General features: G+C 45.9%; 1 protein-coding gene across 2 annotated transcripts in view; it reads left to right on the forward strand.

Annotated features, from left to right (window-relative positions):
• Positions 1-26,032, forward strand: part of LOC115138405 (Ral GTPase activating protein catalytic subunit alpha 2) — a 140,218-nt gene that overhangs the window by 51,541 nt on the left and 62,645 nt on the right. For both annotated transcript variants that reach the window (XM_065025666.1, XM_029675223.2), the window contains exons 16-33: positions 559-732; positions 5,421-5,480; positions 5,682-5,804; positions 6,284-6,369; positions 6,503-6,767; positions 9,400-9,593; positions 9,724-9,822; positions 9,977-10,132; positions 17,026-17,154; positions 17,439-17,567; positions 17,764-17,822; positions 18,051-18,159; positions 18,850-18,960; positions 19,075-19,143; positions 19,431-19,568; positions 22,107-22,287; positions 23,830-24,625; positions 25,106-25,177. In XM_065025666.1, coding sequence (XP_064881738.1) covers positions 559-732; positions 5,421-5,480; positions 5,682-5,804; positions 6,284-6,369; positions 6,503-6,767; positions 9,400-9,593; positions 9,724-9,822; positions 9,977-10,132; positions 17,026-17,154; positions 17,439-17,567; positions 17,764-17,822; positions 18,051-18,159; positions 18,850-18,960; positions 19,075-19,143; positions 19,431-19,568; positions 22,107-22,287; positions 23,830-24,625; positions 25,106-25,177 — 2,950 coding nt within the window. The remainder of the gene's footprint in view (positions 1-558; positions 733-5,420; positions 5,481-5,681; positions 5,805-6,283; positions 6,370-6,502; positions 6,768-9,399; positions 9,594-9,723; positions 9,823-9,976; positions 10,133-17,025; positions 17,155-17,438; positions 17,568-17,763; positions 17,823-18,050; positions 18,160-18,849; positions 18,961-19,074; positions 19,144-19,430; positions 19,569-22,106; positions 22,288-23,829; positions 24,626-25,105; positions 25,178-26,032) is intronic.

Raw genomic sequence — 26,032 nt, forward strand, 5'->3', positions numbered from 1 at the left:
AACATTTCACAGCAAGAACTGGCAAATCCGGTGCAGTCCATGAGGAGGAGATGCACTGCAGTACTTAATGCAGCTGGTGGCCACACCAGATACTGAATGTTACTTCTGATTTTGACCCACCCCCCTTTTGTTCAGGGACACATTTTTCCATTTCTGTTAGTCAAATGTCTGGAACTTGTTCAGTTTATGTCTCAGTTATTGAATCTTATTATGTTCATACAAATATTTACACATGTTAAGTTTGCTGAAAATAAACGCAGTTGACAGTGAGAGGACGTTTCTTTTTTTGCTGAGTTTAGCTAGAATTCATACCGGCCCAATAGAGGCTCTATCTCAATTTGTCTGGTGCTCCTAGATTTTATGTGGTGCTCTTAACTTGTTGAAGTTGAAAGCACCAATGCGTTTTTAAAATTGAGAGCCCTGGATGGATGTAGGGATCGAGGGGGATGACGCTGTGTAAGCCTCGGAGAACAGAGCAACATTGGTCAAAAGATTCAGTTTCTCTTTATGCTTCTGTATTTATATTATTTCCGTGTGTCTGTCTCGTCTGTGTCTCAGGGGTGATCCAGGACTCCCAGAAGGCAGCAGCGGTGGCCAGGTCCTTCTCTTTGAGCTGGAGGAACCAGGGAGACCAGCAGGGGGTCCAGGAGCCCATGAGGTTCCGCAGCGCTACCACCTCAGGGGCCCCCGGCGTGGAGAAGGCACGCAACAACGTCCGACAGAAAGCCACAGGTGAACATACACACACATGCTACTGTAATGAGGTCATATTTGGCAAGTGCCAGTTCTCAGAGTCCCTCTATGACACTACAGTGTAGACCAGACCCTCCATAGACTCCACAGTGAGTGAGTGTATATAAAAGCAGGGCATGTGTACGTTAGCCCAGGTGCTGGTGAGGGGCTCCGCTCTAAGCACAAAGCGATAGCAGATGGTCTCCATTGTTCCTGTCAGATGTCATTGGCCAAAGTCAACATGTTTCTGTGTCAGTTCCCCGGCGCACACACACTCCCCTGGTGACGGACGTTGTTGCTTCATTGTTCAGATACAGTGAACAACATCCACTTGACTGATGGAGATGTCTCAGTCTAATGATCAGTTGAGCTCTCAGGCGATCCAGAGCAGAGATGAGCTGTCTCTAAACTAGCTAATCCCTAACGGAAGGGGATGAAAGTGTGACCCGCCTTGCTTGTTTCCTCACCCTCCTCCTTTCTCTGTCTGCCTCTCTGTCTGCCTCTCTGTCTGCCTCTCTGTCTGTCTCTCTCTGTGTAATGACTGATAGCATCTCTGCTCGCTGAAGAGCTTGTTGAGCCTGGACCAGATGTAGTCGGGCCTGAAGGAGGACTCTTAAAAGAGTGTGTGTGTGTGTGTGCATGCAGACAGAGGCCGACATGAAACGCCACTGCCTTAAATTCTTCCTTTTTCTTGCGTCTAATTGGATTTCTCCCACATTGATCATCAAACATCCCGATATCCCTCCTCCTCCTCCGCCCCCCCCCCCCCCCCTTCTCCTTGAGAGTGGGCCCACACATCAATCCATGGACGTTTTTGATAGTTTCATTAAGAGTGTAATTAATGCTCATTAATATGCATAAAATGGCTAACAGTAGCGGTCTGTAGTGGAGACGATGCTATCTCCAAATGAAAGTGACGAATTAAAGTGTGGTGTAGGCAGAGAATAGAATCCTCTTTCTCTTGCAATGCTCCTCTCTCTTTTAGATTAGGCCTGAAGTGCTGTCCACACACACTTCCTCAACGCCTTATCTTTGAAAACTGAAAATGTGTGTAATCTCATTTATGCCAATACGTACTTGGCAATGTTTTTCTGATGAGTATTTCCTGCGACATGGTGTTGAAATGACTGGGAACTAATTATAAATATGGTCATATTGTCCTATTGACTGACTACAGATGTATGATCTGAATTTGAGCCAGGTTGCCACGGCAGGACAAATAGTCCCGCAGCGACAGGAAATGTGGATTATAGCACATGTTACATTTTTGTAGGGGTTGATCTTTTTTTCGTAAGGGAAAATCAAGTCTGAAATTGCAAAGTGGAAATGTACAAACTTCAGAAACCCTTTTTAAACCTCAATTACACGACACATTTCAAATGTCCTGCATTGCAGGAAGGTTCTCCTGCAACAGGGTGATCAAATTAAGATCCTAGGTCTACTTATTTCAAACCAGAACCTTATTCTTTATTATGGAAATAATGGACTAGAATGCAATATGTGCGACACATGAATTGTGTCACTATAAAAGCTTGCGTTGTCCCAGCCCTTTCCAGCTGCCTTTTGCTTTTCTTTTTGTTCCTGTATTTCTATGGGATCACGTTACAAAGTTGTGTGTGGATGGAAATAAGTTGTCTTTACTGTGATGCACTCAAAGCCAGTTGTGTTTGTCCTCTTCTGTCATGTGCATAGAGAACTAATTCATCTGGGCTTCAAATAAAAGCAACGCGTTGCATAAATGACGTCTCAAATGTAGATGGGTTCATTTAAAAAAATATGTTTTTTTTAATTTATTTTTTAGAATATGCAACGACAAATCTGGTAGAGCAGTGTCTTTTTGTTTTGGTGAAGAGCCCTCAAGTGTCAAATGAATACGAGATCCAGACTCGGGGTTTAGGCTTTAATATATTCTGTCTTTTTTCTTTACATGGAAGTCTCAGTTAATAGTTCTTAATTTCCTGTCTCAGTAATTTCACTCTGCCTGTTTGTTTCCCTCTTAATGCCTTAGGGCTGAAGTTGGAGTCGCACAACAACAAAAAACCTTCTTACAATTTTCGAGCAAATTGACATGAATGACAGTTCAAGTTACACCTGCAGATCTCAAATAGGATTCAACCCTTAGTAGATTTTGTCTTTAGTTATATTTTTCTGCACTATTTCTTCCCCTCTTACAATTTTTATGCAAAGGGTTAAATGTATTTGCCAGTGGTGTCCTTCTGCCATTCTGCTCTATGATCTTATTGACTTATCCCCCCTTCTCTCTTCCTCTTTTTTTCCCTCCTTCCTTCCCTCTCTCTCTCTCTCTCTCGCTCTGTGATGGAAGCTAAGCGAAGCCAGTCTATCAGCAGCTGTGTCCATCTTTACGAGGCTCTGCCCGCTACTAAAAGCGTTCCTATGCTGCTTCACACTGTGAGCTCTTTCTTGCCTGGTCTCTCCTCCTCTTCCGGTAACTCTTGCTCTCACAGGCTTTCAGGTAAAGTGTTTCTGAGAGCCATCTGTGTGGTGTCCTGTCTGTCTCTTCCGCCTGTCTGTCACTACTCTTATCTCCCGTCTCCTATTCTCCCGTCAGTCCCTCACTGTTTTATTAACACTCAGTGAAGTTGAAACCCTTGTTGTTTCTCACGGCTACTTACTGTCGTTTTGGATTGAAAGTAAAAAAAGGATAATTGTCTGAGAATTGTATACTAATCTATTCTAATGTTTATTACTGCATGTTCCTATTCCATCTCACTATGTGGCTAAAACAATGGAACCATTTTATCATTTTAAAGGTACTACACAAGATTTTCTAGAATTTTTGGATTGTAATTTCAGAAAATGTCTATAATGTATCTGGAACTAATAGTAGAATGATAGTGTTTCACATTATTACTTACCCACCAGTGTTGTGATTGGCTTATATATTTTCCCAAGTTCTCTCACGTCACCCCGCTCCTCCGCTCTCTCCACTGGCTTCCAGTTGAAGCTCGTATCCGCTACAAGACCATGGTGCTTGCCTACGGAGCTGTGAGGGGAACGGCACCTCAGTACCTCCAGGCTCTGATCAGGCCCTACACCCAAACAAGGGCACTGCGTTCATCCACCTCTGGCCTGCTCGCCTCCCTACCACTGAGGAAGTACAGTTCCCGCGCAGCCCAGTCAAAACTGTTCGCTGCTCTGGACCCCCAATGGTGGAACAAACTCCCTCACGACGCCAGGACAGCGGAGTCAATCACCACCTCACAGTCTGCGTTCCAATTCATCCCAAAGGTTTTCGATGGGGTTGAGGTAGGGCTCTGTGCAGGCCAGTCAAGTTCTTCCACACCGATCTCAACAAACCATTTCTGTTTTTCCTAGCAACCATGCTTCTACACCTGCATTGCTTGCTGTTTGGGGTTTTAGGCTGGGTTTCTGTACAGCACTTTGAGATATCAATTGATGTACGAAGGGCTATATAAATACATTTGATTTGATTTGTATGGACCTCACTTTGTGCATGTGGGCATTATCATGCTCTAACAGGAAAGGGCCTTCCCCAAACTGTTAACACAAATTTGGAAGCACAGTCGTTCAGAATGTCATTGTATGCTTTAGTGTTAAGATTTCCCTTCACTGGAACTAAGGGGCCCAAACCATGAAAAACAGCCCCAGACCACTATTCCTCATCCACCAAACTTTACAGTTGGCACTATCCATTGGGGCAGGAAGCGTTCTCCTGGCATCCACCAAACCCAGATTTGTCCGTCGGACTGCCAGATGGTGAAGCGTGATTCATCACTCCAGAGAATGCGTTTCCACTGCTCCAGAGTTCAATGGCTGCGAGCTTTACACCACTCCAGCCGACACTTGGCATTGCGCATGATGAACTTAGGCTTATGTGTGGCTACTTGGCTATGGAAACCAGAGGCAGTTTGAATCTCTGTAGTGAGTAATGGAGCACAGGCGATTTTTACACGCTTCAGCACTCAGCAATCCCGTTCTGTGAGCTTGTGTGACCTACCACTTCGCTGTCGTTGTTGCTCCTAAACGTTTTCACTTCACAATAACAGCACATTTAACGAAATGACTTGCATCCTATGACGGAGCCACGTTGAAATTCACTGAGCTCTTCAGTAAGGCCATTGTACTGCCAATGTTTGTCTATGGAGATTGCATGGCTGTGTGCTTGATTTTACACACCTGTCAGCAACGGGTGTGGCTGAAATAGCCGAATCCATTCATTTGAAGGGGTGTCCACATACTTTTGTGTGTGTGTGTGTGTGTGTGTATATATATATATATATATTATATATCTCGATAGATAGATAGATGGATAGAGTAGCGGAAATAGCTAATTTCCTGGTTGCTAAAATTCTAGAGTTTCGCTCTATTTCAGTTTTTGTGAGAAAAAAAGCACTAAAGAGGGTAGTGAATCATTGTACCATCTAAACTGGGGGAAAAAATATCGTTTTTACAGGTGTTTGAAGCTGGTGGACCAAAAACGAAAGTAACTTTCATTTTGGTCCACCAGCTTGAAACAGCTGTAAAAACGATATTTCACAGTGATTTTGATGGTGCAATGATTCCCTACACTATTCAGTGCTTGTTTTCTCAGATACACTGAAATTGAGTGAACAGTGTAGAATTTTTAGCAAACAGGACATGACAGATTGATTTTCAGTAGATAACACAAACACAAAGTCAGAACAATTTTCCCGGTTTGACAACAGATGCCGCTCCGTCGGGTGGAATCAATAGCCGAATATCACAGCCAATCACAACACTGGTGGGTAAGTAATACTGTGAAACACTATCATTCCACTATTAGTGCCAGATATATTATAGACATTTTCCGAGAAATCCTATGTGTCGCACCTTGAAGTTGCTGGAGTTCTGTGTGGTAGAGCATGTCTTGTGTGCCGGATATGAGATGCCTGATGCATTGCTCTTAACCCTCTGTCCTCTCCTGGCTCCCTGGTCGTGGTGCCCAGATGTGGAGGAGGGCCAGTTGTCTGAGTGTGGGGGAGACGGGGAGCTGGAGGCTGGAGACAGCCCTCTACCACGCAGCAGCAGCACCTCTGACATCACACAGCAACTGACTGACACCTTCCCAGGTAGGGATACAACAATGGGTGCGCGAACACACACAGCGTGAGGGTGTGTTCTAACGTGGGCCATCTTTGCTGCCCTCTAGTGGAAGTATCTATACTGCCGCTAACAATGTGCCCATCTATACAGTGATTGATGTGCTTTGAAGACTACAGGCTACAACAGTGGTTCCCAACCAGGGGTACTAGGACCTGGGGTTACTTGGTCTATCCACAGGGGCTACTTGAGAAGCCTGATGAGACCATAGGTCTGCTGGTTAAATGTACATGAGGGGGTACTTCAGGGGTACTCCGGGCAGAGCTAAATTCAGTTGGTGGTACAGTAACCGAAAATAGGTTGGAACCTCTGGGCTACAACTCATTCTAATCATGCATCTAGAGGATGTAGGGATAAGACTAGAACAGTATTTATGACCAGGGGCTGTCTGCTGTGGGGGGTGGCTGTTTGTGTGTCCATTGTGAATAACAGTCACTGTGACCTCCAGGCCACAAGAGGGAGTACTCCCCCAACAACTCCTGTGGCTCCGATAGCAGGGCGTCGGAAGCGAGGACAGACGGCGAACCGCCAGTGGTGAGAAACACACACCCGACGCAAAATCTGTGACCCTCTTACTTTGTTTGGTTATTTCAGCAGGTCATCTGTGGCGGTCTGATAGAGGCATCTCTGAAACAACCACTGATGACTTCTCCCTCTGTGCTCCCAGATTCTGATCCGGCGGAGCAGCAGTCCGGTCGAGCTGGACTACTCTGTAGAGGAACACAACAACTATGCAAGGCCCACGCTCCAGGAGAAAAGTGTGAGTGTGAGCAGCGAGACGTCCAACGGCTACTTGAACGACGCTGACGGCAGCCTGCTGGCCTGGCAGGCCTTTGAGGAGGAGGCAGACACCCAGTCAGCCCAGATAGATGTCACAGCAGACACAGGGAGCCAGAGGAACCTGCTGCTCAGCCACAATGAGGCCCTGGCAGGTACTGAACCATACTGGTTGGGGGTTGGGGGGGGGGGGGGGGGGGGTTGATAAGGTTTCTGGGGGACTGATTTTGGTAACAGAGGCTAGGATTGCATTGGTTTATATTGGATAAATACTGTAGCATATGGCCTTCAGGTTCAGTAGATTTGTGTTCTGTGGGGTTTGTCAGACTCAGGTGTTTAACCGTGGGTCGTGTGGGGATTAATCTCAGAGCAGCCTGACCTTTCAGAGGATTAGCATAACCTTCATAGCCAGCCTCTGTCTGCTCTACAGTATCTTCCCCTGCCCTGCCTGCCCTCCCTCACCCTGGTCTATGAAGCTTTACAGAGAAAACACTCCCTCTCTCTCCACCTCTATCTAGCCTTGGACGTGTTCTCGTTTTACCACCTGCTCAGGGGTCTTTATTCAGCAGGCAGCTGGGCCTTTTGTTTATTAAGCTGTTTTTGGTATTAGGTTAACGCATTATGGCTATTGAGGGAGGGCACATAAAGATGGATTGATTACTACTGTTACATGTTTACTGGGAAATGTTAGGTGAGAGTCTCCTTGCTATGAAGAAATGTTTGGTACGTCTTTGGAAAGTATCTCAAAATATTACCGTGGTTCAGCGTAGGTGAATATTTGGAAAAAAACAGCTGTGGCTAATAGCTGTCAATTCTTGTCAAAAAAGAAAGAGTCCCTTAGCGTAACCCCTGACACTTAGTGTAACCCCTGACCCGACACTATCCCCACCTCATCTGTAATCTTACATTGATTCATTGTGAATTCTTGTGATTGTGCTCCGTCAAGCTCCACTGTCTTCTGGTTGTCCTCTTGTTTTCTGTCCTGAGTGTTTTCTCTCCCCACTCCGCCCCCCTGTCCCACCACCAGCAGCACCCCTGTCCCACCACCAGCAGCACCCCTGTCCCACCTCCAGCAGCACCCCTGTCCCACCTCCAGCAGCACCCCTGTCCCACCTCCAGCAGCACCCCTGTCCCACCTCCAGCTTTGCTCGTGCACACTGAGTGCCGGGACTTCCCCGATCTGCTGGAGGACACCGTTAGAGGTCGACCGATTATGATTTTTCAACGCCGATACCGATTATTGGAGGACCCAAAAGGCCGATACCGATTAATCGGCAGGTTAAAAAAACTATATATATATATATATAAAATAAGATTTAAAAAAGTTTTAAAATATAGATATTTGTAATAATGACAATTACAATAATACTGAATTAACACTTATTTTAACTTAATATAATACATCAATAAAATCAATTTAGCCTCAAGTAAATAATGAAACATGTTCAATTTGGTTTGAATTATGCAAAAACAATGTGTTGGAGAAGAAAGTAAAAGTGCAATATGTGCTTTGTAAGAAAGCTAACATTTTAAGTTCCTTGCTCAGAACATGAGAACATATGAAAGCTGGTGGTTCCTTTTAACACGAGTCTTCAATATTCCCAGGTAAGAAGTTTTAGGTTGTAGTTATTACAGGAATTATAGGACTATTTCCCTCTATACCATTTGTATTTAATTAACCGTTGTTTATTGGATGTTCTTATAGTCACTTTAGTATTGCCCGTGTAACAGTATAGCTTCCGTCCCTCTCCTCACTCCTACCTGGGCTCGAACCAGCAACACAACGACAACAGCCACCACATCGAAGCAGCTTTACCCATGCAGAGCAAGGGAAACAACCACCCCAAGGCTCAGAGCGAGTGAAGTTTGAAACGCTATTAGCGTACACCCCGCTAACTAGCTAGCCATTTCACTTCGGTTACACCAGCCTCATCTCGGGAGTTGATAGGCTTGAAGTCATAAACAGCGCAATGCTTGACGCACAACGAAGAGCTGCTGGCAAAACGCACGAGACTGCTGTTTGAATGAATGTTAACGAGCCTGCGCCTGCCTACCATCGCTCAGTCAGATACTTAGATACTTGTATGCTTGTATGCTCAGTCAGATTATATGCAACGCAGGACACGCTAGATAATATATAGTAATATCATCAACCATGTGTAGTTAACTAGTGATTATGATTGATTGTTTTTTTATAAGATAAGTTTAATGCTAGCTAGCAACTTACCTTGGCTTACTGCATTCGCGTAACAGGCAGTCTCCTTGTGGAGTGCAACGAGAGAGAGGCAGGTCGTTATTGCATTGGACTAGTTAACTGTAAGGTTGCAAGATTGAATCCCCCGAGCTGAGGTGAAAGTCGTTCTGCCCCTGAACGAGGCAGTTAACCCACCGTTTCTAGCAGTCATTAAAAATAAGAATGTGTTCTTAACTGACTTGCCAAGTTAAATAAAGGTGTAAAATAAAATATAAAAATCTGAAAATCGGCGCTCAATCGGCCATTCTGATTAATCGGTCGACCTCTAGACACCATACATGTGTTGCGCATGCCTCAGGACCAGGGTACTGCTACACCCCCTTTCTAGCCTGAACTGCCCACCACCCTCTGTGTTGCACTGTGTTAATCCTATACCCACCCATCACGTGTGTTCAGCTGTGTGTGACTCTGGTGACTGGGGAAAATAAACCTCTGTGTTGAATCACCTGTGTCCGGGGTGTGGACAGGCCTATACCCTAGAGTTTACACAGTAGTAAATCAGAGTTCTCTCTCTGCTCTATCTGATCTTGCAGACAGCCGTGAGTGTCTGACTGATGATGTCAGCATCATCGCAGGCGGGAGCCTGACCGGCTGGCACGCTGACTCCGCCTTTGTGCTCTGGAGAAGGATTCTGGGTATCCTGGGGGACGTCAACAGCATCCGCTGCCCCAGGATCCACGCCAAGATGTTCAGTTACCTCTACGACCTCTGGCACAAACTGGCTAAGGTAAGCACTGCCCAGCCTTCAAACACTCTTATCAGCCCGGATGACATGTCATGTACAGTAAATTTGTCTCAGTCAATATTTTGTTCTGTAGATTTTCAGTCTGGCTAATGCAGTAGTGCCCTAATTGCAGATCCGGGACAACCTGGGCATCAGTGTGGATAACCAGTCATCTCCTCCCCGGCCTGTCTTCATCCCTCCTCTCAGAATGCTGGCCTCCTGGCTCTTCAAGGTGACTCAGCGGTTCAGAGGTCCACTGTCTCTACATGCATCACCTAACTCAAAGACATGCATGTGACTATAACCGTGTGACCTGGTCTCTCTCCCTTCTGCCTCTCTCCTTCACTCCCGTTCTCTCCCTCTGTCCTCCTCTCCTTTTCCCCCAGGCCACCATGCTGCCTGCAGAGTTCAAGGCGGGTAAGCTGCAGGCCTATAAACTCATCTGTGAGATGATGACCAGGAACCAGGACGTGCTGCCCAACAGTGACTTCCTGGTCCATCTCTACCACGTCATGCACAAGGGCTTCACCAGCGTGGACCAGGTAATTTTCTGTTTTATCCTCTAAGCATGCTTTAACTAGCCAGTAGGAGGGGTTCATGTGAGACAGGTAAGGCCAAGAGGAAGCCTGACGAAGAGCCACAGTATTTGAAACATTGCCTCTATAACTCTGATAGCACCTAAACTGTGCTGTCATTCTCCTGTGTTCATGTGCTTTTCTTGATGTAGATTCCAGTAACTAAGGCCAGAAGAAGGAGCCACTGTCAAACACAAGAGAATGGGACTGCTCTTGCAGCCACCTGCCAATAAACTGTACAGCTGGGATCTGTTGCATTGTGGCTATACTTCCACTCATAACCACTAGATGGGGCTATCATCAAAGGCATCTTAGGTTTTGTTCCATGGTCCTCTAGATAGAGGAGGAGAATGATGAGATGCTCGGTTGCCGGTACATAGCACATGTTTGTTGTCATGTGTTGACATATGTCCTGCTGATGATGACATTGTGTATACCTAACCTTTACCGTTCTAACTTAATCTGGACTGGCTGAGGTAAATGTGAAGATGGTTGATGACGCTGGTGAAGCATTATATTGCGTGTAGGTAAGGCTCACCTGGGTTCAGATCAGTGGAGTTAAGTGTTCTCTAGTCCTCTACTCTCTCTAGACCTCTCTCTCTGTCTCTTTGGGAGGACAGCCAACCGGTGGTGATTGTGATGGCACACTGTTTTGGCATGTTGTCTCTTCTCAATTCAGCATGGTCCTCCTCTAGCTAGCCACTCCCTGCCTAGCTGGCTGGCTACTCTTCACATTTGGCGGAGGTCCAGTCCAGCCTACTGAGTGGGGATAAAAGAGCCCCCCCCACACACACACATACACACACACACACAAAAAAAACAAAGACAGGCAAGGGAGAGAGAGAGAGAAAGAGATTGATGAGGAAAGGGGGGGAAACTGTGAATAAATTAGTTTGTTTTGTGCGTGTATGCTCTGCCCACGGGTTTATATTGCGCTTTGGCAGAGCGACAAGCTTATTAGAATGTTTTCCATGTCGTTAAATAATGTTTGAGCTCCTGCCGTGTATACGTGATTAATTAAGGATTGACGTCTGTTGCACTCCGTTGGAGTGACACGTTGGCTGGGGCTGAAGAAGACCGGGGGGGGGGGGGCTGTGGAGGAGAGGGGGGTCTTGGGGAACGCGCTGTGGAGAAATGAGGGGGCCGGTGCAAAGGGACAGCGTGGCATTCTCCTTTCCAGCTTTTGTTGTGCCTAAATATAATATGGGGCCTGGGCCGCCAGTGTTGAGCTGGCTGGGCGCTGGAGCGTGCTCAAATTGGCCAGAGAAAGAGTCCTAATGTCACACAATGGAGGGACAGCCCAGCCGCACGCCTGCTTTACATAAGAACGTGCCTCTTACTCCATCCCCCTCCCTCTATCCTAGGGATGTTAAACTAATTTTGTTTATTTCCTTGTCGTCACAATTTGCTGAAGATAGTCCTCTATCCGTCGTTTTTGGAATTGTCGATACTCCCTGTCGTCCCCAACTGTCTAGCTTAATTTGTATGATCATTAGTGAGCTGGACAAAGCCAAGAAACGGTATAAATATAGGTCCATTATCGCTACACAGTTTTGATTTGGTTTTAGTCATTTTAAAATATATTGAGTTTGCCCCCCCCCCAACCACCAGATTGGACCCTTCCTGTGTATGTTGTACGTTTGACCCCTGTTCTATCCGCTCTATCCACCATCCCTTACAGTATCCCTCCAAATCTAATGTTCTTCTCTCTTTAGTCTACTCTGTCCCACTCCTACGCTCCCCACTTATTTGTCCACATTTCTTTGTTTTTAATGGGCTGTCTGGTACTTTTTAAAGCACTGTACGTTTGCAAATATAACATGGCAACGTTTTTCACTGAAAAGGAGGGGCTGTGAAGGAGTGTACACCCTCTGGCTGCCAAGGTCAATGGTATTGTATGGTATCTCTCTGTCTCCGTCCACTGAGCCTGCAGTGGCATGGCCACGAGACAATTGGCAAGGCCTTGGGCCAATGGTAGTAATCTATTTTCTAACTCTAAGAGTGCTGTATGTATATCAGCCTAATGTGAAGGGTTGCTTTTCTTTTTTGTGCATCAAAATGGGCCTTCTATGAACCGTGTGTTTTGTTTGCTGGGTGTGAGCCACTCAGTAAACATCTCTCTCACACCTGCTCTCCCTATGCACAACCATATGTTTTTCTATTCACCTCAACTTATCAGTGAAGAGAACAGGGATTGTTTCATCTGTGTAACGGAGGTCTGGGGAGAGGGAGGGGGAAATGTGACGGTTGAGTTCTTTTGCGGTTGAAAACCTCAGCGGCTTAGTTTGATGATGAAACCTTTGAAAAGGACCTCTACACCTTGACAGATTAACAGGAGGGGTCTATCTATTAGCCTGGACTGGGAAACCCCTCTTCTACACACACACTTGCTGTCATCAGAACTTAGTCATGCTATGATTTCAGTCTCATACAATAATGACCAGTAAATTGTGAAATATTTCATTTGTACAGAGCCTTTAAAAAGTATTCACACCCCTTGACTTTTTCCACATTTTTTTTTCTTTTTTTCTTTTTCTTTTTACAAAGTGTGATTAAAATTGTGACAGTATTCTGTGTAGATCATTGACGGAAAAAAACAGTCAAAGTGGAATACAAATGTTCACATTTGTAAAACATATTAAAATAAAATAAACTCTAATACAGTGGTTTCAGAAACTATTCATACCCTTTGACTTATTCCGCATTTTGTTCTTACAGCCTGAATTGAAAAGTTAAAGTATTTTTTTCTCACCCATCTACACACAATACCCCATCATGACAAAATATACTGTATATATTTTTTTATAGAAAATTTATTGAAAATGAAATTCCGAATGATTTCATTTACCTAAGTATTTGCACCCCTGAGTCAATACTTTGTAGACGCATCTTTGGCAGCAATACAGCTGCAAGTCTTTCTGAGAGCTTTCCACACCTGGATTCTGCAACATTTGCCCATTTTTTAAAATTATTTTATAGTGCCTTGTTGCAAACAAGATGCATGTTTTGGTGTATTTTTATTCTGTGCAGGCTTCCTTCTTTTCACTCTGTAATTTAGGTTAGTATTGTGGAGTAACTAAACTCAGCAAGAGAAGAAACGTCCCTTTTTTAGGACCCTGTCTTTCAAAGATAATTTGTAAAAATCCAAATAACTTCACAGATCTTCATTGTAAAGGGTTTAAACACTGTTTTCCATGCTTGTTCAATGAACCATAAACAATTAATGAACATGCACCTGTGGAACGGTCGTTAAGACACTAACAGCTTACAGACAGTAGGCAATTAAGGTCACAGTTATGAAAACTTAGGACACTAAAGAGGCCTTTCTACTTACTCTGAAAAACACCAAATGAAGATGCCCAGGGTCCCTGCTCATCTGCGTGAACATGCCTTAGGCATGCTGCAAGGAGGCATGAGGACTGCAGATGTGGCCAGGGCAATAAATTGCAATGTCAGTACTGTGAGACGCCTAAGACAGCGCTACAGGGAGACAGAACGGACAGCTGATCGTCCTCACAGTGGCAGACCACGTGTAACAACACCTGCACAGGATTGGTACATCCGAACATCACACCTGCGGGACAGGTACAGGATGGCAACAACTGCCCGAGTTACACCAGGAACGCACAATCCCTCCAAAAGTGCTCTTCACTGACGAGTCGTGGTTTTGTCTCACCAGGGGTGATGGTCGGATTCGCGTTTATGTGCGAAGGAATGAGCGTTACACCGAGGCCTGTACTCTGGAGCGGGAGCGGTTTGGAGGTGGAGATTCCGTCATGTTCTGGGGAAGTGTGTCACAGCATCATTGGACTGAGCTTGTTGTCATTGCAGGCAATCTCAATGCTGTGCGTTACAGCGAAGACATCCTCCTCTTTCAAGTGGTACCCTTCCTGCAAGCTCATCCTGACATGACCCTCCAGCATGACAATGCCACCAGCCATACTGCTCGTTCTGTGCATGTTTTCCTGCAAGACAGGAATGTCATTGTTCTGCCATGGCAAGCGAAGAGCCCGGATCTCAATCCCATTGAGCTATGGCTATGGCCATTCCCACCAGAAATGTCCGGGAACTTGCAGGTGCCTTGGTGGAAGAGTGGGGTAACATCTCACAGCAAGAACTGGCACATCTGGTGCAGTCCATGAGGAGGAGATGCACTGCAGTACTTAATGCAGCTGGTGGCCACACCAAATGGTGAATGTTGATTTTACTGGAGTTGCAGCGATGAGAAGACTGTAACTACCAAGTGGATTCCACAAAATTGGGGCAAAAAATGGGTAAAAGTAACAACAACAAAAAAATGTGAGGTATAGATCGATCATTCTCATTGACAGCAAGTCTACGAAGCGGTAGATCTGTTTGCTCTATTTCCATGCTTCCTGTTCTTTAAGTTTTGTTTTTGCACATCAGCTTCAAGCAGCTGAAAATACATTATTTTTGGTTATTGGAAAGATATTTCCCGGTAGTTTTGATGGTACAGTGATTCTCTACACTGCTTGCTTGTTTAGTCACAAACTTCAATTTGGCAAACTATTTGAATTTTAGCGATTTCTGCGTATTGCACCTGTTATATCCCAAAAGTATTTTTTTAAGTATTCAACGAGAGCGGGTTGAATACTTATCGACTCAAGACATTTCAGCGTCAAATTTGTATTAATTTGTAAAAACAGAATTCCACTTTGGCATTATGAGGTATTAGATTAATAGATTTTTAATTCAGTCTGTGATGCAACAAAGTGGAAAAAGTCCAGGGGTGTCAATACTTTCTAAAGGCACTGGAAAGACTGAGGCTCATTTCCTGTGTGCCTTCAAACACGGCGGAATGAAAGGGTTTTACGAAGCCTCCTGTCGGGGTAGTGTTAATGCACCTTTTGTTGAGAAGAGCAGAATAGGCCAATCCCACTGCCAACCCTCAGCCCCACCACACAGGACCAATTCCCATCTCTACTACCACACATTCATTTCACAACCAAGCTCCCTCTACTTACATGCACAATGGAAATGCTTTGTAGGTTTGTCGCTTGCCTTAAAATGCTCATTTCAGGCAATCAGCCGACAGTTTGTTGGCAGCTAATTACCACAGACTGTTCACCACATTACGCCTTTCAGAGGTCAATTACGTCAGAAATGACGGTAAAATGGGCCTCCAAGCCCTAATGCTCCAAACCAATTTCTGTCTTCTGCCGGCACTGTGTATGTTTTGACTTGTTCCTTATTGCCTGCTTGTTTTTATATTCCTCCTTTGTTCACCCTGCTCTGTGTTTACAAAGGCTTCATTTGAGGTGATTAATGTAGCGGGTGGGTGGGTTGGGAGGGGCAGAGTGGGGGTGGAGGTGTGCAGAGTGTGCCGGGTGTTTGTTGAGGTGTACTGGGGTTTAGGACTCGGGGAGACACGGCCACTGTTTGAACGACCTGATTTACACACATTTACAGCTACCCAGAAGGCAGGTGTTCCCGGGCCTGGATTTTGTCTGTGCACACACACACACACACACACACACACACTTGCTTAACAAAGATAAGCGGGCCAACCAGTCTCCCCTTATGTAGGCCTTTCCATTCTTATCTCATAAAGAATTTCAGTTCACTCCTGACGTTTAAGGCAACATGGCTGTACTTTGACATCGGGGTAATAAGATGGTCGTCGACCATTGTTATTATGGAGCTGTACTATCTGCCCACGTATAGAGAAATCCCTCTTTAATGTCAGCACCCATCTGGCACAGAGAGCGAACTGTGTACCTGAACAATACCTTATCCCTGGCTTTAATTACGTGTGTGCGGAAAGTTGCAGGTCTTTTGTTCCACCATTCTCCCCCCTTTGTGCTGTTATCAACCCATCTGCTGCTGCCTCTTTCTCCCATTCCCCTCTCTTTTCCTCCTCCACCTCGTTCCCCTCTTTTCCTCCTCCACCTCGTTCCCCTCTCTTTTCCTCCTCCACCTCGTTCCCACTCTCTTTTCCTCCTCCACCTCGTTCCCCTCTCTTTTCCTCCTCCACCTCGTTCCCCTCTCTTTTCCTCCTCCACCTTTCCCCTCTCTTTTCCTCCTCCACCTCGTTCCCACTCTCTTTTCCTCCTCCACCTCGTTCCCCTCTCTTTTCCTCCTCCACCTCGTTCCCACTCTCTTTTCCTCCTCCACCTCGTTCCCCTCTCTTTTCCTCCTCCACCTCGTTCCCCTCTCTTTTCCTCCTCCACCTCGTTCCCCTCTCTTTTCCTCCTCCACCTCGTTCCCCTCTCTTTTCCTCCTCCACCTCGTTCCCACTCTCTTTTCCTCCTCCACCTCGTTCCCACTCTCTTTTCCTCCTCCACCTCGTTCCCACTCTCTTTTCCCCCTCCACCTCGTTCCCCTCTCTTTTCCTCCTCCACCTCGTTCCCCTCTCTTTTCCTCCTCCACCTCGTTCCCACTCTCTTTTCCTCCTCCACCTCGTTCCCACTCTCTTTTCCTCCTCCACCTCGTTCCCACTCTCTTTTCCCCCTCCACCTCGTTCCCCTCTCTTTTCCTCCTCCACCTCGTTCCCACTCTCTTTTCCTCCTCCACCTCGTTCCCACTCTTTTCCTCCTCCACCTCGTTCCCACTCTCTTTTCCCCCTCCACCTCGTTCCCACTCTTTTTTTTTGTTTTCGTATAAGATGGACTGTGAAATTAGGTGCACTCCTGAGTGCACTGTTGTCATGTTTATGCTAATTTTGGAAGGACTACTATGCTACCATTCCTTTCCAGAGCTCAGTGCCTGTCCATTCCCACAAATACACTCAGAAATACATGCAACCTGCTTACAAAACAGGTGTGGTTTTACTGATCATTCAACCAATCAATCCATTGACCATAACCACCTGTGTGGTATGTGTGTGTGATCCCTCCCAGGACGTTCTGAACACGGTGATCCGTTCCTTTTCCCCGCGCTTCTTCTTCCTGGGCCTGCCTGGCTTCACCATGCTGGTGGGAGACTTCATCACCGCTGCAGCACGCGTCCTCAGCAACGACTCCTCCGAGGTACGCAGGTCTACACACACACAATATGACAAGTCTTACATTGTAATAGCTACAACTGAATTATATCCGTTGGCTAATGTAAATATTAAAATGCAATATTTGATGTAATAACATTTTAAGGTCATGAAACATATTGTACTGAACATCCTTCTGAAGTTCAGATTGGAGTGTGTTGAATTCAACACCAGGCCATAAGGCAGCCGCTCTTGGATGAATTTCCAGGAAGCATAATGTTTCATGTTCTGTAGCCGTGATGATGGAAGTCATTTATTTTCCTCTGAAAGGCTCCGAGGATAGAAGCACAGACCGTCCTTGGGTCGCTGGTCTGTTTTCCCAACCTTTACCTGCAGATTCCACTACTGCAGACCGTTCCCGGAACTGATGACATCGTCGTCGGGAACGAGGACATCAAGGTATTCAGAGTTCTTCCATGTCCTTTTGACCTTTTAGTAAAAACTCAGACCGCAAACCCATTAAAAAAATTTAAAAAATGTATAGCAGTTCCCTGTAGTTACAAAATGTGCACTTTGATGGATAAGATGGAATGTTTGGATGGTATGTGAAGTGGATTGATCATTATCATGTCTTCTCTCTGCCCTCTCCCTTCAGGACTATCTGGTCAACATCTTACTGAAGACGGCACGGAATGAACCCTATGAAGCGGCCAGGTATGGAGGGTTAGGGGTGCAGAATAAAGGTGGTTGATTTTGTATCGAGTGGATTATGGTTCATATTTCAAATAAGTAGTGTATTGAAATAAAATATTTGCTGTATTGTTTAATTCAAGAAAGAAGTATGGTGCGGTAGTGAAATTGAACAGAGATACAACACCAGAAAGTGAGTAAATGGTCCCATAGCGTATATCAGTATTCTCACTGGTCTGCTGTGTGTTCTAGGTGTATAGCTGTATGTAGTCTGGGCCTGTGGGTATGTGAGGAGCTGATGCAGCAGGATATTCACCACCAGGTCGAGGATGCCATCAATGTTCTGGGCGTAACACTAAAGGTCAGTGTGTTTTTATGCGTCAGCGCCTGTGAGTGACAACATGCTCTGTGGTGTGACTGAAACATATATTTTTTGAAGACCTCTGCTCCCCTGTTTATCGGTGGTTAGATGCAGAGGGAACCAGTGCTTTCTGTTTTTTTTTGGGGGGGGGCTCGAGGGCTGTGGCGTAATTTCCAGGCCACTCGCTCAGTGGATGCAGGCCAATTTAAGAAACCACATCTCCTCTCTAGTTTACTACTATTGCAGTCCTTCTCTCTAATGGCGCAGTAATCACTTCCCAACCCAACTTGACACACACTCAGCTGGCCCAAAATAAAGGAGATGTTGGGGGGGTTGGAGGCGAAGGAGGGCTGCTTTTCTAAAAGCAGGTGCTAAACTCTCACGGTCTCTTTTTGTGTTAGGCCATTTCTGCATTGTCTACCCTTGTTATATGTCAAGAGGCACTCAGCCAGAAAACAGGAAGTTCCAATTCTGTGCCCTGAATTCCAAATCACTATGTTCAGCTGTCTGCCAGTCAGTCCATTAATGAACTGTAATTTGAAAGAAAGGTCATTGTAGAACCAAGACATTTTCATACGTTTTTCTGTTGTGCCAGATGGTCCCCATACTAGTTTTGTACAACTACTCATCCTACGACTTCCCAGAGTTTTTAACCTGGATATCTTGTTCTCCTGTCCCTTCTCTGGTCAGTTTGGGAACAAAGCTGTGGCTCAGGTAGCCTGTGACCTGTTCCAGCTCCTCATCTCTCACTGGGAACACCTCCAGAGGCTAGAGCGCTCTCTCCCAAAGAAAATCATTGAGGCAGGTTAACACAGCTCCTCTTCACCTTCCTGATATGAGACATGTATATTCACTATCACTCGCGAAAAACATGTCGTCAAAGTATCCATATCTTGTTTTTTTCGTCCCATGCAGATCTTTGTGGCCACTATAGCATTTCTGTTGCCGAGTGCAGAGCACTCGACAGTGGAGGCTGACAAAAAGGTACAGGAAATTGAACGAGCATAAAATGGCTGAAGTCTGAAGGAGCCTTTCTTTCTAGATGTAGCAAGTGCATTTGCTCAGGAATCTTGTTCTGTCTCTCCCCCATCCTGCGTTCTGTCTCTTTCTCCAGCCCTGACTCTCTCACTTTCAGTCCCTCCTTACCTCTCACCATTGCTCATCTCCTCCCTAGCTGCTTTACTAATTATATTTGCCTGCATGAGGCTTCATTGTGTGTGTGGAGGGCACTGGGCTAATGGAAAAGCCTCTCCTCTCTTTGTGTGACTCAGCTAATGGTGTCTTTGCTGCTGTGCCTGCTGGACTGGTGCATGGCCATGCCCCTGAGTATGCTGCTGGAGCCCATCACCATGCCTGTGCTGGAGGACCCCACATCCCACAAGGCCCCTCTGCTCGACTACATCTACAGGGTGGGTAAAAGAAAAGAATAGTGTCATAGTAATTTGTCTAACCCCAAACACAGCCCTCTTCAGAAGCCCTATTTGACATTTAAAATGTGTTCCATGTTTCCAATTTTTGCTTCCAGTTTCTACTGGTATGTGAGAATGTCCACCAAACTACCTCACCTGTTTGGTAATGCACATATGATACTCAAAAACATAAATGTATAACAGGGAAGTATTTTATCTGACTTTTTCCCCGATTGGGTGTTTGAACCCTTATTTGGGGTGGAAGGTAGCCTAGTCGTTAGAGCATTGGACTAGTAACCGAAAGGTTGCAAGATCGAATCCCCGAGCTGACAAGTTAAACACTGTTCCTAGGCCGTCATTGAAAATAAGAATTTGTTCCTTTACTGACCTGCCTAGTTAAATAAAGGTAAAATAAATGTTAAAAAAACACTTTGTGATTAAATGCAGAGGAAGAGGCTGAGAAATGAGGTATTATTCAGTGGAGGTTTGACAGATGCGGTCAAAGACACCTTTATTTGGATGTCAACCCTGATAAGAAATGGTCCAATTATTTAAATATGCCTTTGTCCTCTTGATAAGCCTGGATTTAAAAGCCTGTCTACTTTTTGAGTTGAATATCTCTTAATATGGGAGAGACTGCAGCTGCTATGTAGGAAATAAATACATTTCATTGGTTGTTCTATTGTGCACATACAAGTATAAAGTGTCCCTTTTAGTATTGTCATTGGTAAATCAGCGTTACCCTGACCTTACTGAAATGCTGGTCTTGTTTTAGATTTGGACAACATTTAATGTAATAAAACCAGAAAAATATCACAATCACACAAAATACACGTCTCTACTGGTCTCCCATACCAAATGGACTTTAAACTATACCCCCCCCCAAAAAAAACTTTATTTTAAATATTTTATTCTCTGTCTTTTCAACTCATTTACATACCAGTAAACCTCACAAAATGAGTAAAGCGTTTTGTCTAGTTTGTGCATCTCTTTTGGATTTGTTATAGTAACTATTTAGTTGTTTCTCATACCAAATCGTCAATGAACAGATTCAACTTAAAAGTGACCCATTCATACGCCGATGAATAAAGATGGAACATTTCTGCACCTCTGCTGAGGTTTTGAGCTTGGTAGTTGGTGTATTTGTGTCTTAACAGCATGAGGCTGGTCTGTGCAAAAGGCATGATTGCTCTGGACCTTATTGGTTCACTGGACCTCCATGCCGTGTTCTCCATCTGCTCTCTGCCTGCCTCAGCAGCTGCACCCTCGCTCTGTTGTTGTGTGTTTGCTTGTGTACATGTTTTTGTGCATCCATGAGTGTGTGTGCATATGTGTCTACACGTATCCATGTTTGTTCGGGTATGTGTTACCTTCCTGGAACTGTTGCTATGCGAGGTGCAGCCACTTAGTCGTCAAGCAAGCAGAAGCTTTTTTTTCCCGTCCACAGAGGAACCACTTTGGGGCTTTGGTGTGGCAGCTGTTTGGTTCTGGTCTTTTCACCATAAACCCCCCCATGCCCAGAGGACTGTAAGGCATTATAATCCACATACTGTCTGCATTTCCCCACACAATACTGTTTCAGATGACAGGACCTGCACCTCTCCTCTGAGGCTCAGCCAAGTGTGTGTGTTTGTGTGTGTGTGTTTTGAATGGGATTAGCCATTCATTTACATAGACCAGCCTCCACAATGGGTTTACCAAGTCCACCCTCTCAGTGTGAGAGGCCCCACAGTTGCTATTGTCTGGTATGTCAGGCGTAGCTTCCAAATGTTATTTTCCTTTTTACATTTTTTTTTATTACAATAAACAAAAACCTACTTTGACAAAAACCAGTAGACAACTTATCATTTACATACTTCCACCTACTTCCAAACATAGGTGTGTGTGTTTGTGTGTGTGTTTGCGTGTGTATGCATGCGGTTTCGTGCGGGTGCTTGTTTGTGGCAACATGAGCAGAGGGATAAAGTCTTAATTAAATCAAACAGAGGTAACCTGGCCAATCAGTGTAATCAACTGGACTACCACGTCTTATCTAGCCCTGCCAAACCAACAGACAGATGCCGCACCATCTGTTATGCAGATCGATACTCACTCATCACAGGAGAGATGTGGCAGTGAAGCACCTCTTCTCCCTCAGGTGGAGGCTCACCATGGCAACAGACCATATAGTACCCCTACGTATGTGCCTGAACCATTCAATGCTCGTGTCCCCACCCGGAACGTCTGCGTTTGAGATTACTGTATCCTTTTACATTGACTTGCCTAGTTACTTCCTTACTCTGTTTCAGTTACTGGAAGGTCAATGTTGTTCAGGTGTTCACTGTCTCCCGCTGCCGGCCAGTCCCAACTGATATTCTGTAACTCTCAGGCAGACAAAGTACTGTTTGTATGAGTGTGCAATGTGTCTAATTTCTGAGTACCATGTATTTGTTGATGCTGTGCAGCAAGCCACACAAAGAAACCACAGCAGTGACTGCATGCAAGGCTCCCACTGTCTTTCCCCTGTGGTGTTTTTAACTCCTACCCTCTGTCCCGTAGGTGCTACACTGCTGTGTTTCTGGCTCCAACCTGCACACCCAGCAGAGCCACTACCTCCTGAGTCTGTCTGACCTCTCCACTGACTACGACCCCTTCCTCATGCTGGGCCAGGTCCAGAGCTCAGAGCCCCTTCTCTCGCACACCGCTGCAGACTTGGGCAGCCTGCTCACCGTTGCCGAGGGTAAGGAGACCAGAGACCTCGCCGCCGTCACCGGCCTCACTACTGTCTCCAGCACAGCGTGGGGCAGAATGGGGAGACGAGGTGCCACCCGTTTAATACCTGCTGTGTGGGAGATTGCGCTGGGCTGACGGCGAAATGAAAGGAGGGCTGTGTGCGTTTGTGACAGAGAGTGTGTGTTTGTGTGACAGAGTGCGCGTGTGTGCGTGACAGAGTGTGTGTGTGCGTAACAGAGTGTGTGTGTGCGTAACAGAGTGTGTGTGTGCGTAACAGAGTGTGTGTGTGCGTAACAGAGTGTGTGTGTGCGTAACAGAGTGTGTGTGTGCGTGTGTGACAGAGTGCGCGTGTGTGACAGAGTGCGCGTGTGTGACAGAGTGCGCGTGTGTGACAGAGTGCGCGTGTGTGTGTGTGTGTGACAGAGAGCGAGAATGTTTGTGAGTGCCCTGTCATCTAAGGTGTGTGTGCCTAGCTGCTGCTGTTGGTTTTCTACATTACTCTTCCTCTTCCAAACCACCTGGGAAATGAGCAGTGGGTGAACTACATGGCGATGTAACCTTTAATATGTTCCCTTCCATTTGGAGCTTGCTACTCCATTAAATGTAAATGTTTTTAACTAACATTGACGAGACTAACTCATGGAATGGAATGTTTTAAGAGGTAGGCATTAGCGCTCTGCCCCAGGGAGAGGGCCCATTTATAAAAGAGACATCTAAAAATGATTTTTATTAGTGACCTTGTAGTGTCATTAGGTTATGTATTAGAGTATTCCTCTGCTCATCCAGAAGTCTGTTGTTTCGACAACAAGAACCTACCCGTTGATGCAACGTTGGCGAAGCCTGGCTGAAATATCTAGCTTATGTCATTACTTTTCATACAGCGCTACAAAGTCCAGATAGAAATAACAAACGGCCTCAGAAGACCAGCCAAAGAGCACTATGCATTTCCCTTTCAGCTCACATTGATTAAGTCTCATCAAAGGCCCTGTGCATCTACAATGCGGCGCACCGCCCGCTCTCTAAAGAGCTTTCTCCACTTTGATGAGCCATGATGGTATTGATAGCACTGTCACTATGCAGAGCTTGTCTTGTTTTCCCCACGTCGTAACATGGCATCCCTTTTTCATTTTGGCGTAGTCCTGAGCATGTGGATCATTTACATAGATCTGATTCAGGGGAGTAGTGCTCTGTTCACTGTTGCTTTAAACTTGTCCGTCTCATTAGCACCCTGCTGGTCTTTTCTCTCCTGCCGTTGTAACAGACTCAATAGCCTTTTCAAAGTCGTCTCCTATGATTAGATGCTACCTACTTGCGGCAGAGGTGTGCCATTGTGAGAAATGAAAAACGACCTCATTAGTGATTTATAATGGGTAAACTAGCTTTGTGTTGAAAAGGTGAGCGGATTGAGAGCACGTCTGCCCGTGGTAATGTGGTTCAGAAAGACGGCGGCCCAAGTTCAATTCTGTATCCTGACTCCACTGTATGAAATACACTGATCACATCTGGCGACTGCACGCGGACTTTGAAATGGTTTGTCTCTGCCCTACAGAGAAGAAAAGGCGGAACGTGGAGCTGATCCCTCTGACAGCACGGATGATCATGACCCACCTTGTGAACCACCTGGGCCACCATCCCCTCAGCGGTGGTCCCGCCCTCCTACACAGCCTGGTCAGTGAGAACCACGACAACCCCTTTGTGGAGTCATCAGAACTCTCCTCTGAGGTGTTCAAGAGCCCCAACCTGCAGCTGTTTGTGTTCAACGACAGCACCCTGGTGTCCTACCTCCAGGTGCCCTCGGAGCCCTCTGGTCCAGGGGAACCCCATGACAACTCCTCCCAGGTACGCGTCATCGTGAGGGACATCTCTGGAAAGTACTCCTGGGACGGAGGGGTTCTCTACCGCACCCAGGAGGGAGTCAATGGGATGCATCAGGCGAGTGAAAACTCCTCCAACCACTCCACCACCAAGCCCACCTCGCCGGGGACCTCTGAGCCCTCCTACCCCCCAGGCTGGGACTCCCAGTCAGGCTGTGAGGAGGTGGATGTCCTGGACCAACTCCTGGAGGACCTTGGCAACAGCAGCCCGGAGTGCCTGCCCCAACCCCGGCTAAGGCTCAACCAGCCAGCCCCCTCTCCCTGTGGGATGAACCTGGAGCTGGAGGGGGCCATCGTGGAGGCCATCCTCAGGCAGACACAGCAGGAAGAAGAGCAGGTGAAGAGGTGGAATGCAGACGTGAGCGTCAAGGCCGCCAGCCAGAGAGAACCCACTCCACAGGAGCCCAAAGCCCCTTTCTACTTCTGCAGACTGCTACTCAACGACCTGGGCATGAACTCATGGGACCACAGGTACAGAGCCGAGCACAACACCACCACGAACACAGCTGTAGACTAGTTAGGAGAATACCTCGCAGAGAGAGAGAGAAAAAGAAAGGCCGGAAAGGCATGGCAGGGTGTGTAGCCTGTTAATCTTCTCTCCACAGGGCAACTGTGCCCAACTGTTTTCACTCAGGTCCACCTCGACAGGTGGCATCCTTGTAATGAGAGGCTCGCACCTCTGGGGAAGGAAGCAGAGACCCCCTCCAGTAGATTAGTAATGTCTCCGAGCCCAATTTAAACCTCTACACCTGTTATTCCTCAGACCAATAACCCAACTGAAAACATGAAACTTTCCTATCCTACTTTCAGTCTGTCTTTTACCATTCAAATAATAATTAACAGGCACAAGCTTTGCATTGGTACACTGTAAAGTACCATCTGGTTGATACTTTTGACAATTCTAATTGTCAATGGGTGCATTCAAGTTCAGTTTTGTTTGTTCCTTTTCAGGAAAAGTTTTCATCTCCTGAAGAAGAACTCTAAACTCTTGAGAGAATTGAAGAATTTGGATTCCAGGCAGTGGTATGTTCCTACCCGCTAATTATTTAGGGCCTCTTCAGCACACACTGTATCCCTAGATAACATTGGTACACATGATGTGCTTCTTGTTAGGTATTAAAAAATAATAATAATCATTATTTTTACTGAATAATGTATCATAGTGTTTAATTTCCAATGAAGACCTTTTAAAAAAATTATAATAAACCAACCTAGATTTCAGCTGGCTATATTTTAGTTAAGCCTACATTCCATATCTGCCATTTCTCTGAACCTAAGCCCACTAATGAAGCATCCTTTCCTCAAAATCAGTAAAGATCACACTCTCAAGACGACACGTATTAAAACAGCTCCACACTTCCCTCCTCCTCTCCTCCTAATCCGCACCGTCTCAGGCTGATCACAGCTCGGCAGCACACACACGCACAGCGATCAATAGGCACTCCACACTGTTAATGACCGGGGCTTATTAAAGAATGCCCCCAGGATCGGGCCTCATTCTGCCAGACCAGCGAGCATACCTGGGCCGCTCATGGCAACCTGTGTCGAAACATGCCAAATTCCCCCGATTTAACACAGCCATGCACCACCATGGCAACACTGAAGCACATGGGTGGAACTCTGCACTTGTTTTGTTTGTCACATGAGGCTGGGGGGGGTATGGGGAAAGTAAACACACATACTATTGTGCACTCACTCTAACACACACACTGCTCTAATATTAGACCATATTTGCAGTATTGTGTGGAGGTGTACGTTTGGAGGTGTGTGGTTCACATTTCGGAGCACGCTGATCTTAACAGGGTTGAGTGTGGAGTAGGGATGTGCACGGATATTAAAATACTGAGAGAAAAAAATTATAGGCCTTTTGTAACACAA

This window comes from Oncorhynchus nerka, linkage group LG12, assembly GCF_034236695.1.
Source record: "Oncorhynchus nerka isolate Pitt River linkage group LG12, Oner_Uvic_2.0, whole genome shotgun sequence".
Lineage (NCBI taxonomy): Eukaryota > Metazoa > Chordata > Actinopteri > Salmoniformes > Salmonidae > Oncorhynchus > Oncorhynchus nerka.